Consider the following 16021-nt stretch of genomic DNA (forward strand, 5'->3'; position numbering starts at 1 on the left):
AGTATTAGGATTTGTTACTCCTGAGCTCCCCTCTAACTGAGGGGGAGAATGATTCCAGTATATGACAGATCTGTTTCAAGGAGCCTGGCTGACATTTCACTTTACACTATTTCCGTTTTCCTCACTATACTACAAAAAACCAAAGAAAAAGAACTTCAGCGCTATCAATAAAAGCTTATAAAGTCAATTTAATTATTCTCTAGTCAATTTATTGAGGAAGTCCTTCTGGCAGCTTCAGAACTGCAGCACCAAGCATTTTCCCTTTGCCAGCAGTAAAAGGTGTTCCTATGGCTATTGTTTTGAAAATCCACTTGGAAATCCAAAAGTCTCTTTGAACCATTGAATAATTTGCCAAGTTGGCAGATACTCTTAATGAATCTGGGAAAAAAAACTCTGATTACTTTATGAAAGATGTACATTCAGAAGTTGCCCCAGAAAAAACACTCAACCATGATGTCATTAATATCAATACTGTGTATTTTGCAAATCCTGCATTTTTCTTCCTCTTTGGCTTTATCCTGGGCAATTACTGTGCCCTGTTACAGCAAGAGAAATTTATTTCAAAACACTAATTTAAAAAGCAGTGCTATTGAAAAGCTGCATACTTACTTCATCTATGAATTACAAACAGCATCAGAAGTCAGCAGTGAGAAATTGCTATCAGTACCTGAGCCTTATGAAATTCTGAGAATCTGCCGAGGTCACAATTCAATATAACTTTTGAACATTTTAAAGTCCCATGGTAATTCACACTTCTCATAGACATACTATTAAATATCTTACTGAACTTGAGCCTATGCCTAAAATACAACCTCAGTGTATATCAGCACAGCTCTGCACTAGGAATTCTCCATTACAGAATATTAAGGAAACTATAGAGTGTCTGACTAGTATTGAATATACTTAAACCAATGAGATTTAATGGACAACTCAGTGACTGAATTAAAGGTCAAATATTCAAAACTGGTATAAAAAGCATCTTTACTGAATAGCTTATGAAAAGGATACTGTTTATCATTTGAGGCCATCAAACAAATTACATGAATGATACTGACAAGAACTCAGTAGAATGTTTGCCAAACATTTTGCTTGTCCACAAAGTGAAAAATATACCAAACAGGTCACACTACACAAGCAGACATTTAAAAGTCAGTGTAAAAATAGCAATTTTATTCCTAAATGTCTTTTCCCTTATCTGTTTTCCAAAACACGTAGAGGACAAACATCATGTGAATCACTTTTCAGTCTCGTTCTCAGGTTCACTGTCTCCACTATCACTGTCTCTTCCAGGGTGTTCTGGCATTGTTCGATGTTCATCCACTTCATCCACTTTTAGTTCTCCTTCCTTTATCATTTCTTCTCCTGCCTTAGTTTCTTCTGCTGTTGCATCTTCCTGCATATCTTGCACTTCATCTTCTATCTCAGACTCCTGAGTCTGAGTAGGTTCTGGTTCTTCAATCATGGCAGGTGGGGGCAGTAAACGCTTAGATGATTAAAAAAATAAAGGATTTTCAGTTTTAGAAATGCATCTATTTTGGCATCTATTCCTACTTTAGCTTGAACTGTTCACCTTGTAGTTAGGATTTTGCATTAGATAACAAGTGAACAACAAAGACAATCTAGAATTCCTAATCATCTGGAGGCACTTAACTCCTATATGAAAATAAAAAAAAAAAACAACCCACAACAGTCTTACCAGACGTATTTTTTTTTGCCTGAAAGAGGGTGTTAAAAACGCAGTACTTCCAATTGAAGGCTATCAAACACAGTACCCCAAACAGCCAAAAATCCCTACTTAGAGCATTAATCACATTCCTCACGTAATCTCATCTATTACCATTTCAAACTCTTAGATTTGTTTAACTTGCTTTTTGAGGCCATTAATAAGCCTGTCTTCATCAACTCATTCCAGTAATTTCCCATGGAAACATCTTATAAAACACTATGTGAACATTATCTGTACTTACAGAAGTTGCACCGACAGCTGTAAGTGTGGAACAACACAAGTTCCAGTAACACTTAAAACAATGCTTAGATATTTTTTCACATAATACATCCATAAATTCAAAGTCTTTTGCCTGCATCAAAAAGTAGTTGGCAAAATATTATATGCAGCGATGGTAGCTGTATTACAGATTTTGGAAAAAAGTAATACCAAGAATACAGTTAGCTGAAGAGTATGGATGACAGCTACACAACTCCAGGCTGTACAAAAACCCTCATACTTCTTGCAACCTTACATTATTTAATGACAGGATGGGTATTTCCTTGGAATACTGTGAAGCATTTTAACGAAATGAAAGCTCAATAAACCTCCTATGGATAATTGTTTAGTTTTGTTTTCCTTAAAGGAAACTGAGCTTCACATGACAAATTGAGTGTTTAATTACAATGATGTCTTATCTTCAATTAGATGACACTAATATCACAAATTTTTGACAAGCACAGGCAAATCTTTGAAGCAATTATGCCTACCAGCAGAGATACCAAAAGCATTTTTATAGACTCTGAAGTTACCATACTGTTTTTTATAATCCATCTGTTCACAGAAAAAGTGTATTTCAAAACCAATGATCCTTTATGACCCTGATACAAACTTAACACTTCTTCAGTGACTCAGTTAGGTGTATGTTGTGCTTTGTGACTACTACTCTTAAGTCTAGTGTAGATGAAAAGGAAAAATACCATGTTGTACTATATAGGGTAAAAGAAATCTAATACCTGCTTTTTTTTTTTTCTGTGTTTTTTTTTTTGTTCACTTTTTGGCTTCTCCTGCAAGGAGAATGTGATTCATGGCACAGTAGGAAAGCTGCAGCTTTGTAACCAGTTTTAGCTAGCAATGGACAAAATAAGATTTCTAAAAAAAATAACTGGTATTAGCACAGGATTGGGTCCATATTTGATTAATGTGTTAAGCAAACCCATCTTTTAGTAAAATTTAGAGACTACTATCTGTTTTTCATGACCTTGCTGGTTTTGACAGGGCTATTAATTTGCATCCGAATGTGACCAACTGCACAGTCTGCTGAGTCTTCATCACATAAAATTTGCATGGTTGAAAGATCTCAAACTATGTAAGACAAACTGACTCCAAAACAGATCTTGTCATAGGGCTTTTCAACAGAACAGTGTGAGCTTTCATACTTTTAAAAATACACAATTACAAGGAGATTTGAGTAGTGACACTCCTCTTTATCCCCTTTACAGCAGACATAATTAGAGCACTTCCCAAAAACAGTAAGTATCCTGTCCACCTGGCAAAGGCTTTTTCTGGGTAGCAAAATGCTTCAAATCTGGCTGAAGCTATGCCTCTCAGAAGAGAAAAAAAAATAAAATTCAAGATTCACTGGATAAGAACGGCAGAGAAAAAGAAATTTACCATCCGAAAGTCTGACACTGAGGAACAGACTCAAACCTCAACCACATTTGTCACTTATGAAAAATCAATTTTATTTTAAATGCACACCTTCCAAGAGTTAAAAGGTCCTTACCTGTTGATAGTGATGTGTACTTTGTATCATGTGCATATACATATTGTACACAAAGTTAGCCATTTGTGGCATGTTCTTAATAACATGTACTTGGTGGGATGGTCCTTCTCCATTCTAAGAAGGGAAAACAAGTAGACAGTCAGCAAACAAAGCAAAACAACCATTACTCAAGTTATTTAACTATGTTAGAAAACATAAACCCCCAAAATTAAAAAATGTTTTTTAAAGAAAAAAACGAGCCAAATTCTTTGGAAACACAGAAAGTGTAAATCTTACTCTTTCATGGATTAATCATGATACTGCAGCCCAACAAAGTTATGTCAAAAGGAAAAGCTGGGTTTTGATGCTCACTCCATAATCCATTTTGGACTTGAGTTATTTAGCATATTAAAGGCCAAATAGCTGACAATCAGATTAGGACTTGGCCTACTTGTCCACCACCGTCCAGCTCCTTCTGGATTACCCTCACTTACTATGCATACTTCATTCTCTGTTGCACAGTGGACCTTAAAGTTTCACCTGAAGGCTCCCTCCCAGGCTTGTCAATAATACTCAAGACCAGGGAAAGATCTGTAATTGAATTTGAAGTTCACATAGGCACTCCTTAAAGCTCCATAAAGCAAAGCAGATTTTCTTCTATTTCTTTGTTTAGCATCCTCCTCTGTGTGTCCTATGCTTAGATGCTTAACAAAACCTTCTCCTTCAAGATCTAATACGGTATTACAAATAACATTTTCGTATTTATGAACCTAGCTCAGCAACAAAACTGTTTTGCAATTCTGGGCCAACAAAAAAAATAATTAACTGGTTATCCTGAATTACTCAGTCAAACAGAATTTTACCTCTTTCAATGAGAAATTATTAACTTTGTGTTCTTTTTGAGAAATAGATTATTTAGTAACAAGACCAAAATTATGTAACACACTAAAAAAGTACTTCTCAGAAGAGAAAAATATTGAATCTCTTAACATAGGCAAAATCTAGGAAAAAGTAGACACAGTTATACTGATAACTACATTTTGTGGAAAAATCAACTAAAATCAGCCTGTGTATACTATGACAGCAGTTAACTCTAGGGACATAATTATCAAAGAGGCACTGGTTTAGCAAAGAAGGCAGTCCCATCTCTTGTAGCCCACTTAAAAAGTAGGCAAACACATGTACTCCCATTACAGATCACAAAATTCAGAGCAGCTGTTCCTACCTGTCTTGCTGTTGGAAAACGTTCTGTGGGAATGATATGGAGGTGAAGCGGTCGAGCTGTGAGTTGGCTGAAAGCTGGAGTTAGCTCAAAACAGTTCTGAAACAGTGATACCCTTGCAAAGATATAAAGCCCGAGCCTGGCTCTTGACATGGCAACAACTAATCGTCGGACATCCCTTTAGAAAACAAACAAAATCAATCATGTTCTTATTCACTGATGACAGCTGCAATAAAAATAACTAGAAGTATACAGAAGCCTTAAATTAAGGAAATATAAAATAATCTGCTAAAATACCAATTTGTCTTAAATATTTTTCCTTACATTCTGTTTCAGTAACTACCAAATCCTAGAAACATTATATAGAACCGTGTGTTTGTATATGTATGTATGAGTACCAGTTTACTGCATTTGTAATAGGAAAGGGTGATAATTATAAAAATGTCACCCTTTACTACTTCCCTAGACTTCACGTTAACATTGAGAACAAATCACAATAGCATTTCTGTATCCCTGAATGAGTAAATATGAGTCTGATAATTCATCTAACTACTGTTAGATGATCTGTGTGACTGCAATGATCAAAAACTTCTGATACAAAAACAAATTAAAAGCTCACTTACAGGAAAGCATCCATGAGAAAATTTAAGCCTGCATTTGTTCAACAAGTATTACATTCCTATCGTTCTATTAGGGTGAAACCAAGTTCAGCCTATCAGCAGTAATATAAACTAATTATAGTATAAGACCCATTACTAAAGGATAAAGTGGTTGTGGAGAGGGTACCAGAGAGTTGCAAAAGGAAGTATGTCTGAACTTCATTCAATACATAGTATAAACTTAATTTCTACTACATATGCAAATAACTGAACATTTTTATGTAATGTATTATAAGCAATCTTTCTGATACAGAAAACATGCAGCTTAATGACATTACAAGAGTATCTTGTCACATACCTAAGGTGGCCTACAGCTTTGGTACGCACTAGTGAAAGGAGAATATAATCATTTTGTTGACCTTGGAATCTGTCCACAGTTGTTACCTAGAGAATCAAAAACCAAATAAAAACCTCCATAGGTTAAATCTTGCCATTTCAATTAAAATGTGACATGGAAATTTTAATATCAACTTTGGACTGAGATTGCAATAAATGGGGAAAAAAAATATAGTTTAATTCTGCTTTAGCTGGCTGCTAACTAAAATTCATCAGCCTGTTCCTTTTGGGAAATGCTGGGAGCAGCCTTTTTCTGACTGTATAGTGTTTCTTTTACATTTTTATTCAACACAGATAGCTAACAGAGGAATGCTAATATCAAAAGACTGTGGAAAGCCATCAGTTTTATAGTACAGAGTTTAAACCTTCATATTAGCACCAGTTTTTTACAATTATACTTTTTGTTTCATCAGATTTGTCGTCCATCATATGTTTTATCAAAGCGTTTCTACTCTGGGTGGATCTTCTTAGAAGTTGTGTGTTTAGGAATTTGTGGGTTTTGAGAACAAAATAAATGACAAAAGAGTTATTCTGCCTCAGATACCTTGTAGCTTTTCCAACTTCATGGACTTCACTTTGTATGAAACAGGCAGAAACAAGGGCACTACTTTACAAAATTCCACAGAACGTAAGTTAATAAATGCACAGTTACCAGGGAATACTTGCACAGAAATCTGTGAATCTCTTAAATTAGCCTGCTGTATAATATGACAATTTAAAACCAAACAAACCAGAACCACTGCAATGACATATATTTTCAAAGTCACCTTGTTTGGCCGTCCAATCAGTGGATTATTTCCACACCGCTGATTAATGACATCACGGATCAGATGTTTCTGTCCATTGTATGTTGTCAGGATACTTATCCTGTCCGCAGGATAACCAAGCAGGCACATATACATGAAGAGTGCCACAACGTACTCAGCTTCACCAAGATTCTTAAAGAAAAAAGAAGGGGTTACTCAATCTGTAAACTTGGAAAGAGTAATACCTATGACATTATCATGTATTTACAGAAAAATCTCAGAGCTAAAATGTCTCTAGATCTGATGTTTCAAAATGGCTTTTATTAAGTGCGCAAAGAAAGAATAAAAGAACCTCAAACAGGTTTAATAACTTAATTCTGATTCCTTTTGAGACAACTGCTGAAAATACCTACATCAATATTATTGTTAGTCATTGATTGACACTTTCTAGTATTTACTCAGAAGCTCCCAGTTATTTCAACAAGTTTAGATTCTAAGTATTTAATAATTGTTAATGATAACAATAATTGTTTAAAAATTAAATCATTTAGGGACTATTAAATATGTACACATTTGTACCTGAATGTATTTATGTACCTATAGCCTTATATAACAAAGGAACTGACAACTTAACTGTATTACACAGCTCAACCAAGAGTATTTGGGGTTTTTTCCTTCTTAAAAGGTTACATGCCAAAATCCCGCATTATGTAAAACTGTGAAATTATTATTTGTTAAAAAGTATTAGAAGATGGTAATCTGCAGATGCCTGTATTGAAATACAAGGGTTTAAAAAACACTTAGCACCAATATAACATCATTTCAAGAAGGACTGCAAAATAGCTGCAGTGACTCACTCTCAAGTAAGCTGAAAGTAAGAACTAGTTGAACTAGAATAACTAAACTCCTTTCAATTATTAATTAGGAGACAGACATCAGGATTATCAAACACAATTATTTCTAATGCAGGCCAAACCTACTCAATTTCAAATGACCAGTTGTTATTTCACATTTTGTATACTGCAATTTTTTCTGTGCCATTACTTATAATGAACAATGTCTGTCCCAAAGCATCACTCTACTGCCTATTTGAAACAGGACAAAACTTCCGGACTAAAGTTATTCACAATCTGTTTAAATCTGTTTTCTGTCAACAAAAATTATCTTTCATGTTAAAAAGTTGTTCTCAATTACTGACATTTATTCCTGCTCTATTTATACTAGGAATCTTATCCCTACTTGGCATATGTTTGACTAGGCTATTTTTTCTTATTAAGTGGGCTCTGCATTACTTGGAAAATGCAGTTGCCAGGCGTATCAAACACCTGTGGGTGTAAAACTATTCTACAAATTTTAATCCTCTAAGTCTAGAAAGAAATGCCCAAATTCATAAATAAACAATACATGGCTGCAATCTTACCTCATGGAAAACAATGCAATGCCACCAACATACTTTACTAATATCTCTCAATCCTCAAGACCACAAAACCACCCCAAAGTCCCTCTCTCCTGCAAAAAACCTCCCAAAAACCTATAACAAATATTAGAAGAGCCCGCTCATGAAAGTGCTGTTGTAATGATAAAGGTGTCAGTGTTTTTGTATGAGTGTTCCCAGTCTTCTTTGACCCAGGAGTGGTCTAAACCAGTGCTCAGACTCTCAATTATTAGAGTCCAATTTTTAAGGCAGTGACTCCAGCTGTTCCTGTTCCACAGGACAATTTTTTAGCACTTGTACATTACAGTGTTAAAAACAAATATAGCATAAAAAAAATAAAAGAAACCCTTCCCTCCAAACAACTCTGCCCTCAACCTAGAAGTGAGATAAACTGAATAAGACTCACCACTGCCTTCTTCACTAACAGCACACTAGTTTGTATAACAAAAAAGTGAGAGGAACCCAAACAAAACATACGGATACATATCTTAAAAAAAATACATAAACATAACTCAATGATTTTAACAGGGGAAAAAACTGACCATTAATATTATCACCTTAAAGCACACTGTTTGCTTTTCACAATCTTAAGCAAAATTTAAGGTGTTAATTCCATGTTAATTTCAATCTTTGATCCTTCCCTACAGGGGAAATTCTACTACACTATCATGGCAGTACAGCTGAATCATAGCAGTATTTAACTTGCTATAGGCCAAAACAATGTTTTGTAATGAGTTATACACCAGATCTCACTCCTCCCAAAACACTGAGAAAACACAGATCTCAAGCAAAGTCATTCATTCTGAGCAAAAAATAAAACATAATGCATCATCATTTTCAACACTGAAAACTCATTAAAAGGAGAAAAAGAATCATGCACACACATGACTCAATTATGTGAGAACATGAATTAAAACATCCATTTACTGTATTTTGATAGTCTTGTCTTCATGGCAGATTTAATATGTAATATCTAGATTAAATAATGTATATATGTAGTATTGCTCTTACCTGATAGAAATAAGGATTGGGTTCAGACTCTCCCACACCATTGAAGTCTTCCACATTTATAAGCTGGAAGTCGTACAAGAACCCAGCATTGGCTGTTCGGAACTCTGGCAGAAGCTGCACATGAGGCAGGTTACCCAGGTTTTTGTAACGCCAGTTGTAAAGGTTACATAAACTGTTCAAAACCACACACAGACAAACCGTCAATTCAACTCATTCAACACAATTCAAATGCACACACCCCACTGCTTTCAACATTAATGTTTCTGCAGGTTTTCAATTAAAAAAATAATTTTGCTGGACAGCTATACGCATATAAATGAATGCACTTGTACAAGCTATACAGCAATATTAAGTTTCTTAACTCTGTTTGGTTATGTCTCACAAAAAGCTTTAGATTTTACTTCAGTGCAGTACACTCAGCCTTAAGATTGTTCTACTTGATCAGACTCACACTGAAGGGTACACATTTTGCAAAGAAATCTAGTAGGAATTTCCATGGGTAACAAAACTTAAGGAATATTAATGCTTTTTCACAAAAAAAGGAAGGAGTAAGAGAAAAAGGATTTTGTGCATTATCTGTTGTGAAGTTTCTTACTGCAAAAAAGAAATTAATTTTCTTATTTTGTATACTGCCATATATTAACATGGGACATGAAGGGAAACAACTGATATCTACCCACTTCTGAATCATCTCTGGTATTTATAGAGACAGTAATATAACCAAAATGCCTCATTCACAAACATACAACAAAATCCAGACCAGGTAAAGTAGCAGTTAGTTCATGGGAAGCTACCTATGATCTGAAAAGACAACGTACAGGAAGGTATGGAAAAAAAATCCTAGATGATGAAATGGTTTATGAAGTGACAGAATTCTGCTCTCTTTGAAATCTAAGAAATTCTGCTCTTAGAAATCTAAGAAATTTGCAGAGATGTTACAAAACAGCAGATGGCAAAATAAACTTAATTTATCACCATACTGAGGTATAATTTGCACTTTTAAAATCAGACTGAACTGTTTTTCATGACTAGAAAATAATATTATACCACCCCCAACAATTCTTACATGAAAAAAATTAAGCTCTCCTTTATTTTATAAAAATAAATAAATAAAAATCAGGATTTAAAACTAAACTTGGGAGTAGCGAGATTTTATATGGAGTAACCTTTTTTGGTTTTATTTTACCTTCTTACTGCAACACCACAAATATGCAATTTACACAATAAATAAGACATCTACATTACCACAGTAAATTGACAAATACGAGGATAAAAAAAGAAAAGTTATCCCACTAGAGAGATGCTGTATCTCTTTAAATATATAAAAAAGGGTTAACACTCTTGTGTGGATAACAAGATTGTCTTCAATAAAAGCTGAAGCTCTGCTGAAATAGTACAAGAAAAGAACCCTTTTGTAAAATTTAAAGGAAATATTATATATTCAACTCTAAATAAATAATGTATTTATTTGGCCTTGAACAGATTAAATATATTAGTTCAGAAAAGGAAGCTTCTGAAAAAGTTTCAGCTGTAAAGAAAAAATTTTCAACAGAATTTGACTACTAAAATTCCTTTAAATATAATTTTCATTAAAGTATTCATAAATTAGCAGAGTACTATTATATTACCAAAAAAGGAAAATAAATCTGATTGTATTTCAGCAAAGAAAAACCACCTTCCTAGTCTAAGCTGAAAGAAATGGAACAAATAGAGTTTTGCAAACTCCTGTCCTAACAATAAAACAAAGTTTCCAAAAGTATATGTGTACTTTTTCTATTCTTATCTTTGTATTTTCTTATAGGATAGACATGACATTTTCTATGTCTCACCTTGCTCTTGCTCTTCCCTGAGCATCCAAATCAACAGTTGGCACTCCAACACGAACAAATCGTGTAAAAAGAGACTGCTCCATGTTGGAGTACTTTTGAAAAGCCATGTTCTTAATGACTGGTGGCAGCTGATGATGGTCACCAATCATAATCCACCGCTTCAAACGACTGAATCCATCCTGGGGGTTCTAGAATTAAACAATTACAGAACTGTAACTATTCCACTGCAACTGAGGCACTCAATTACAATACATTAGCATTCAAACTGGCTTAGTCTGAGCCCTAATTTCAACATTTGTTCTTAAGCTACACTGAGCCACAGTCATTTCAAAGACTACTAGCTTCTTTCTAATCTACTACCAGAAAAAGGAGCAGTGCTTTACATAAACTCTTGTTTGTTATAAAGAAAGAGTTAAGTTTATCTACTAAAATAGTAGAGAAATATCAGTATGTCATATTGTGCTGTTTTAAAAGTCATAGTTAACATGTCAGAAAACAAAAGGAAGAGAAGAAAAGCACAAATACATATAAGTTATAGTAAAAAAATCTGATTTCTACACAGTAGTGTTACCCTATAATAGTCCTTTAAAATCTTTATTTTTTTTTTATTCCAAGATAGCAAATATGAACTACCTGCTGCATCTGAAACAGTTATAGTGCTCACATATTTGAGGCACAAACTGAATCAGCCTTTCAAGTGTCTCTGTAGTTTACGCATTTCACTGTTTAGCTCTGGAATCCCCACATGGCCTCTTCCATGACCAGAACGAGCCTCTAATTAAATCCCCACCCTGGCCCTTGGACTGAATGCTCTTCAGTATGTTTGGTATATTTCTTTCCAGTTCCTCATCATCCTTTGTCTAAGTTACATACTGACAGAACTCAGTAATGACTGCTGAGTCCACGAGTTCTCTTTCATGAGTTTCAGAACTCATGGAACCACACTGTAACATAGGGACAAAGGGGGAGCAGATGTGTAGACCTGGAATTCTGAAATTTCCACCTGCAAGTTTTACAATTCAGACACTCATTTCTTATACACTTCTGTAATATTTCCCTTTCCCCACAGGAGCACTACTTAAAGATTAAAGTTCCTTTTCTTGCCATCCTGAAGTGTAAAAGAAATTAAGACCTCTCTGATAAGAGAGTAAGGAATGAAAACTGAATTCTGGACTGTACAGCTCACCAAGCTGAAATATGCTTTAGTAAGAAAATGGATGGAAATTATTTTTAATGGCAAGGGGAAAGATTTTATTTTTTCCCTTCCCAAAAGGCTACTGCTTTGGAAAAGACCAATTATTCTATGTAATCATTCTTCTTTAATCAGCTATTTCAATCTCAAAGAGCTCTGCAAAGAACTCTGTTTTAAAAAAAATCTTACTCTGAATTGTAAGTGCAAGAAATCACATACTACTCTGTAAGCCTAGCTCTTCAGGTTTTGTTAAAAAAAAACAAACCAAAAAACCCCTCTATTTTGATAGCTATTATAAATAAGGTCACAGAATAACCCACGAAATATGACTCTATGATGAAACTGTCAGCTTACGTATTGTTCATGTACACTTACTTCCCCTCACCAGCCTGATGCATCCAGTTATTTAATGTTCACTCAACCATTTCAAAAACACTCGAAGATGCTTATTTCACTAAATCTAATAATTTCATAATCAATGAAAACCATGTTAAAAGCCACACAGAATTCCTCATTACATCGCACTGCAGTACAATATTGGGTTACAATCTGCGAGAAGCCTCACTCCAGCGGTTTGCTCTCCAGATACCCAAACAAAATGGACAAGTATGTGTTCCTGTTCAGAGTTCAGGCAGTATCTGGGATTTAGAGGGTGAATTAGTTGCCTACCTGCTCAGAATTATCAAAAGTCAACTGTCTTTAAACACATCAAGGTTTAAAGTCCTACATTTTTGTCCCTAAAATCTAAAAACCTACAGAGTTAAACAGCAACTGACACCAGGAGCTGGGCTTTAAAGGCAACTCAGACATGCACTTTTTTGTGTGTGCTAGGCCCATAGTTACTTTCCTGCAATTGTGTTCTAATATCCACTGGAACAGAGCAAAATGTAAAATTATGAGATACAATTACAAATATATCCAGTATTTCACGGAATTTCTACCACACCATTTTCAATACACATTTTCTTTTAGAATGAAAATCAAAAAGCTTGGATGTGGTTTTCTTAGAAGACTTTATTTATTGCTTTTTAATGAAAGTATATGCTCCAGGCAAAGCTTCTGAAACGAAACTTAATTTTACAATATGAGAATATTAATTTGAGAATATGAAATGCAGACTGCATATTTTTCAGAAAGCCAGTAGAGGAAGGATCAAATCAAAAGTATAGACTGTCTTCAGTTTTACTGACTTTCCACACATCAAACTGATTTGCAGCTACAGAGCTCCAGAGGGAGCACATACTTCCAGAGGTGAAATTTTATCTTAAAATGACTGGAGATTGCAGAGATAGCAGAGCCACAGATGTGCAAGAAGCACATTTTATGTACTTATTAAATCCTCTAGCTCTTAAAAGAGGAGTGCTAAAAGCAACCACAGACAATCTTTACTAAAGGCAAAAGAAAATGTCAAGTCCAAGCATCTTGAGTTCAGAATGATCAGCACAAACATTTTTAAGGAATGGTACTCAACTTCAGAAGTAGCACCGTTGGCCCTCTGTTACAACAATCCCTTACATAACAGAGCTATTGCTACCTGGTTTCTTAAAGACTATGCTATAAATATCCCCTGTTCCATGATAGCTCCAGTTCCCTTCCTTCCTTCCCTGCATTATTAGCAGTACCTTTTTAGCTGCAAGATTTTCATTCAACTGTATCATAGAATCATAGTACAGTTAGGGCTGGAAAGGACCTTAAGATCATCCAGTTCCAAATCCCCTGCCATGGGCAAGGACACCTCACACTAAAGCATGCCATGCAAGGCTTCGTCCAACCTGGCCTTGAACACTTCCAGGGATAGAGCATTCACAACCTCCCTGGGCAACCCATTCCAGTGCCTCACCACCCTAACAGTAAAGAACTTCTTCCTTATATCCAATCTAAACTTCCCTGTTGAAGTTTTAACCCGTTACCACTTGTCCTGTCACTACAGTCCCTAATAAAGAGTCCCCCCCCCAGCATCCTCATAGGCCCGCTTCAGGTACTGGAAGGCTACTATGAGGACTCCACAGAATCACAGAATCTCAAGGGTTGGAAGGGACCTCGAAAGATCATCTAGTCCAACCCCCCTGCAAGAGCAGGGTAACCTAGAGGACATCACACAGGAACTTGTCCACGAGGGCCTTGAATATCTCCAACGTAGGAGACTCCACAACCCCCCTGGGCAACCTGTTCCAGTGCTCTGTCACTCTTACATAAAGAAGTTCTTCCTGATGTTAACGTGGAACCTCCTATGCTCCAGTTTACACCCATTGTCCCTTGCCCTACCACTGGATATCACTGAAAAAAGCCTAGCTCCATCATCCTGACACCCACCATTTACATATTTGTAAACACTGATGAGGTCACCCCTCAGTCTCCTCCAAGCTAAAAAGACCCAGCTCCCTCAGCCTCTCCTCATAAGGAAGGTGTTCCACTCCCTTCATCATCTTTGTGGCTCTGCGCTGGACTCTTTCAAGCAATTCCCTGTCCTTCTTGAACTGAGGGGCCCAGAACTGGATGCAATATTCCAGATGTGGCCTCACCAAGGCAGAGTAGAGAGGGAGGAGAACCTCTCTCGCCCTACTAACTACATCCTTTCTAATGCACCCTAGGATGCCATTCGCCTTCTTGGCCACAAGGGCACATTGCTGGCTCATGGTCATCCTCCTATCCACCAGGACCCCCAGGTCCCTTTCCCCTTCGCTACTTTCCAGCAGGTCAACCCCCAGCCTGTACTGGTACATGGGGTTGTTCTTCCCCAGATGCAAGACTCTACACTTGCCCTTGTTGAATTTCATCAAGTTTCTCCCCACCCAACTCTCCAGCCTGTCCAGGTCTCACTGAATGACAACACAGCTTTCTGGTGTGTCAGCCACTCCTCCCAATTTAGTGTCATCAGCAAACTTGCTGAGGGTACATTCAGTTCCCTCATCCAGGTCGTTGATGAAAATATTAAACAGCACTGGTCCCAGCACTGACCCCTGAGGGACTCCACTAGTCACAGACCTCCAGCTAGATTCTGCCCCATTGACCACAACTCTCTGCCTTCTTCCTTTCAATCACTTCTTGATCCACCTCACTATCTGATCGTCAAGCCCACACTTCCTTAGCTTATCTATGAGAATGCTGTGGGAGACAGTATCAAATACCTTACTGAAATCAAGAAAAACCACATCTACCGCTCTACCATCATCCCTCTACCTAGTCACTTCCTCATAGAAGGCTATAAGGTTGGTCAAACATGACTTCCCCCTCATAAAACCATATTGGCTGTTCTTAATAACCCCCTCATCCTTGATATGCCTAGAGATGGCATCAAGAACAAGTCGTTCCATCACCTTTCCAGAGACAGAGGTAAGGCTGACCGGTCTATAATTACCCGGGTCCTACTTCTTGCCCTTCTTATAGGCTGGTGTGATATTTGCCATCCTCCAGTCCTCAGGCACCTCTCCCATTTCCCACGATTTACCAAAGATGATGGAGAGTGGCCTAGCAATGACCTCCGCCAGCTCCCTCAGCACCCATAGGTGCATTCCATCCAGACCCATCGATTTATAGATGTCCAGATTGCATAGCTGATCCCTAACCCAATCCTCATCTACCAAAGCAAATTCCTCCTTTGTCCTGACTCCTTCTGGGGCTATAGGAATCTGGGGCCCCCGGGGAGAGTCTGCACGGGTAAAGACAGAGGCAAAGAAAGCATTCAGCACCTCTGCCTTCTTTATATCCTCTGTCTCCAGGGCACCCACCTCGTTCAACAGTGGGCCTATATTGCCTCTTGTGTTAGTTTTATTCGCTATGTATGTGTATGTACTCTATGTATGTTTCCCGTAATTATTGGGAAAAAGAAGATATAGAACCAGTAATAATTTGTTTTCTTTCTGTGGAGTTGTAACGGTGATTAGAAGGTCCCCTCTCTACCTGGCCCAATTTTTCCTTGAAGCTGTCTGTTCTTGGTATATCTCTCTCTCTCTGTTAATTCTGACTGAAACTGACCAAAAGCCACATGCAGATGGAATGACACAGAGCAATTATGTAAACCTTATGCTCTTGGGAAAAAAAACCCTTCCTTAATAACTCTTATTTAAATTTTAACAATTTTTACAATCAGAAATAATCACTATTAAATGCCAAAGAATATA

General features: G+C 36.7%; 1 protein-coding gene across 1 annotated transcript in view; it reads right to left on the reverse strand.

Moving 5' to 3' along the window:
* Window positions 1-964: 964 nt before the first annotated feature.
* Window positions 965-16021, reverse strand: part of AQR (aquarius intron-binding spliceosomal factor) — a 51101-nt gene continuing 36044 nt past the window's right edge. Inside the window, exons 29-35 of the mRNA XM_005149339.4 lie at window positions 10709-10896; window positions 8880-9051; window positions 6455-6625; window positions 5650-5735; window positions 4696-4870; window positions 3492-3605; window positions 965-1483 (exon numbers count right to left, since the gene is read on the reverse strand). Of these exons, the coding sequence (XP_005149396.2) occupies window positions 1235-1483; window positions 3492-3605; window positions 4696-4870; window positions 5650-5735; window positions 6455-6625; window positions 8880-9051; window positions 10709-10896 (1155 nt within the window). The 3' untranslated portion in view covers window positions 965-1234. The remainder of the gene's footprint in view (window positions 1484-3491; window positions 3606-4695; window positions 4871-5649; window positions 5736-6454; window positions 6626-8879; window positions 9052-10708; window positions 10897-16021) is intronic.

This window comes from Melopsittacus undulatus, chromosome 4, assembly GCF_012275295.1.
Source record: "Melopsittacus undulatus isolate bMelUnd1 chromosome 4, bMelUnd1.mat.Z, whole genome shotgun sequence".
Lineage (NCBI taxonomy): Eukaryota > Metazoa > Chordata > Aves > Psittaciformes > Psittaculidae > Melopsittacus > Melopsittacus undulatus.